The sequence below is a fragment of the Rutidosis leptorrhynchoides genome, chromosome 9 (assembly GCF_046630445.1).
Source record: "Rutidosis leptorrhynchoides isolate AG116_Rl617_1_P2 chromosome 9, CSIRO_AGI_Rlap_v1, whole genome shotgun sequence".
NCBI lineage: Eukaryota > Viridiplantae > Streptophyta > Magnoliopsida > Asterales > Asteraceae > Rutidosis > Rutidosis leptorrhynchoides.
This window is the reverse complement of record NC_092341.1, coordinates 135,183,989-135,187,771: the sequence shown is the minus strand read 5'-3', so window position 1 is coordinate 135,187,771 and position 3,783 is coordinate 135,183,989. Positions and strand designations below refer to the sequence as shown.

Genomic DNA, 3,783 nt, shown 5'->3' with positions numbered 1-3,783 from the left:
CATCGATTAGCATGCAGCAGTACCCATTTGGTGCTTGAGTGTGAAAATTGTAAGTTACCCACTTTCGGTAAATTCTTGACAGCGATAGTCCTATTTCTATCGCCTGCTGCAAGTTGTGCCAACGCTGTAATCTGTGCCATACTGTCAAACCCAAAAGAAAAAAATATTATAATTCTAAAAAAACTATTTACTATATACATAATGTTCTTGTGGATTTATTGTTTTAATCGATAGTATGAGCAACCGTAGTTGCATCGAAGTCAGCTATTGTGGAAAGGAAATCTGTGTACACGATATTTTTCATGACGTTTTCCTGTTGGCCTTCATGCTGTCTAATCAGTATTCTCAAACTGTCTGGTAATGTAGCCCGTAAGAGTGCAACATACAGTTGTCCGTGGCTAAAAATTGGTTTAGGTAGATAAATGCCTATTTTGTTCAGCGACTGGCCCTGGCTCTTATTTATGGTCATTGCATACGAAACTTTCAGCGGGAACTGCTGCCTTTTAAAAACATAAGGTAATGTTGGTTCTTTGTGGATGAGGTTCATCCTCGGGAAGAAGATTTTTTCACCAACCCTTGTGCCCGTGATAATCTCCGCTTCAACTGCTTTTGTTAGGAGCTGAGTTACTATCATCCTGGTACCATTACAAAGGCCGCATGCGACGCTAATATTCCGCAACAAAATAGCTGGCACCCCTATTTTTAGCTCGAGCAGGTGTGGTGGCAGGCCAGGGTAATTTAGCGTGTTCAAGTATTCTGTTAGATATAATAGTTCCGACTTGCCACCGTCATTCCCTTGCGGTGTAGCAGTATCATAACTTGCGTAGGATGTAACAGGGCCACCAACCATATCAACCACCATCTTATTTATGGTGTCTGCTGCATCATTTTTCGGGCAAATAATCGCTTTTTGTTGTAACTCTGCAGCACTTGGATTCTGTAACGTTTCTGGGGGGTAGATAAACGAAATTAGATTCGCCAACCCATTATCATCATTTGGAACACAGTAGGTGTCAAGAATTTGTACCCAACTACTATTAACCGGGTCTTCCAAATCACGTGTCCCAACTGAAGGGACCCGTTCATATCGATTATAAACGAATTACAATAGTTGGTTACATTGCGAGGTATTTGACCTCTATATGATACATTTTACAAACATTGCACTCGTTTTTAAAAGACAAACTTTCATTACATCGAAAGTTGATGGCATGCATACCATTTCATAATATATCCAACTATAATTGAATTAATAATATTCTTGATGAACTCAATGACTCGAATGCAACGTCTTTTGAAATATGTTATGAATGACTCCAAGTAATATCTCTAAAATGAGCAAATGCACAGCGGAAGGTTTCTTTCATACCTGAGAATAAACATGCTTTCAAGTGTCAACCAAAAGGTTAGTGAGTTCATAGGTTTATCGTAATCAATCATTTCAATAATTTTAATAGACCACAAGATTTAATTTTTATAGTTAACTGCAGGAACACTCATCTGCAAAAAATATAATACATGAATACTCATCTTTATAAAAATCATTCATATGGTGAACACCTGGTAACCGACATTAACAAATGCATATAGAATATCCCCAAATATACAGGTACACTCATCTGTATATAAAATCAAAGTACTAAAGCATCCATAACCTGGATGAAGTTCGTTAGGCCCATAGATCTATCTTTAGGATTCGCGTCAATTAGGGGGTCTGTTCCCTAATTCTTAGGCTACCAAGCTAAAGGGTGATATTCAATTTTGATAATCCAACCATAGAATGTTGTTTTAATTAATTGTGTCTATTTCGTAAATCATTTAAAAAAGTAGCGCAAGTATTCTCAGTCCCAAAAATATATATTTCAAAAGCATTTAAAAAGGGAGAAATGAAACTCACAATACTGTATTTTGTAGTAAAAATGTGACGACCCGGGAATTTCTGACCAAATTTAAACTTAATCTTTATATAGTTTTGACACGATAAGTAAAATATATTAAACCGAGTCTAAAAATTTTTGAACTGTTTCATGAAATCATTTGACCTTCGACCAAGTTCTGACGATTCACGAACAATTAATTGTAACTTGATATGTGTATATATATATATATATATATATATATATATATATATATATATATATATATATATATATATATATATATATATAATTAGAAATATAATTTTAAATATTGTATGTTATTGTTACCAAAATTTATCTATGTAAAATAAACCAAAATATAATAATAATTATTATTTAAAACATATATATATATATATATATATATATATATATATATAAATAAAAGTATATTAAAAATAAATATTTAATGATTGTAATACTCGTTGGACGTTTCGATTATTATTTAGAGAAGTTTAATTTGAACTTATATGATTTTAAAATAAACGGTGATCCGAAATTGAGTTCTATGATTTTTAGGCTTACTAAAATTGTATTTAGGATCTAGTTATTTAATTTTAGCACTTTTTATATTTTACCCATAAATGAGAGGGACAGTCGATGTAATTTTTATTTATTAAATTAATGACTGAATTTTATACCATAATGACCAAAATAAATAAATATAGTTAATCTAAAAGTTTGGGATTTTTCTGAGACTTTTTATCCACCACTAATTTAACAACGGGGTACGAAATAATGGTTCGTTAAAACTGTCGGTAGAATAGAAGTTAGATATTTATCAATGTGCACGTTTATTATTATTTATATTATTATATAGATATGAATTTCAATTGTTGTCCGTGATTTATGAATGATTGTACTATGAATCTATGATTGTCTCCACTATTAATTTACTCTATGAGATATTCGTTTACCGTTTTTCTCCACTTATTTCCTTACAACTAAAACATGATATGTACTATATATTCATACATTACTCATACAATGCAGAACATGAATATTCATCACAACCATCTCCACTTCTCTCCCTCTTGCTCTTGTACGACCAAAAATCATCCCTTTCACTAACACCCACACCACATTTGATTTATTTTCTCTTCTCTGCAACCATAGACCCTAATCAAACCCAGGTAACTTGCTTCTCTTCTTGTTCGATAAACACCACAACTTGCAATTTCTTTTTGTTGTTGTTTGCTTTTGATTACCCATGGTTCTGTTACCATCAACAACCACCATAAAACCCACATCAACCACCTCCATTTAATCATCTATGATTTTCTGTTTTTGAGTAACACCAAGATCACCATCGAATATTATTGTCGAACCCTTCTGTTCATCCTATAGTTGATACCTTATGTTCCTAGTTTGTTCGATAACCAACCCAACCTCATCATTACCAAAACCATGCTATCATCGAGAGACTTCTCCAGCTTCTGTTCGGGCTAACCCATGTAAACCCACACACTGTCCCCATACACAACCGCCACCACCTTCGATCACTAAACTAACCATTTATTTTTTTTTGACAACCAGATCCAGTTACTACTCATCATTTTGTTCAACCCAAACCCACAAAGAACCTATGTTACTGCTATTCTTTTTCTGATTAGTTCGATAGAATCATCACCCTAAATCCCACCATTCCGTCATTTTTATTTTTTATTTTTTTCTTTCTTTCTTCTTCTTCTCGTTGCTAAAATAATTGAATAACCACAACCCATTAACCACTCTTCTAAATAACCCACCACCGAAACTACTTCTGCTTCCTGTTCTATTTCGTAGACCAACCATGAACAACCCTCACAACCATCACAAACCCGTCACCTTCTGTTTCAGGAATACCACAACCATCACCACATAC

General features: G+C 33.5%; 1 protein-coding gene across 1 annotated transcript; it reads right to left on the bottom strand.

The window, feature by feature from the left end:
* Positions 1-223: 223 nt before the first annotated feature.
* On the bottom strand, positions 224-3,434 carry LOC139868395 (uncharacterized). The gene is made up of 3 exons (XM_071856729.1): positions 3,345-3,434; positions 2,906-3,023; positions 224-1,068 (listed from the first exon to the last, which is right to left on the bottom strand). The coding sequence occupies exons 1-3, from the start codon at positions 3,432-3,434 to the stop codon at positions 224-226; spliced, it is 1,053 nt and encodes a 350-aa protein (XP_071712830.1).
* Between the last annotated feature and the right edge of the window lie 349 nt (positions 3,435-3,783).

Bases quoted from the DNA above. Each gene is read 5' to 3' on its own strand.
- LOC139868395 (XM_071856729.1), bottom strand. From the start codon at position 3,434: ATGGTTAGTTTAGTGATCGAAGGTGGTGGCGGTTGTGTATGGGGACAG. The intron at 3,024-3,344 runs GTCTCTCGATGA...CTATGGTTGCAG, and splicing joins CCCGAACAGAAGCTGGAGAA to AGAAGAGAAAATAAATCAAA. The intron at 1,069-2,905 runs GTATGAGTAATG...GGGTCCCTTCAG, and splicing joins GAATATTCATGTTCTGCATT to TTGGGACACGTGATTTGGAA.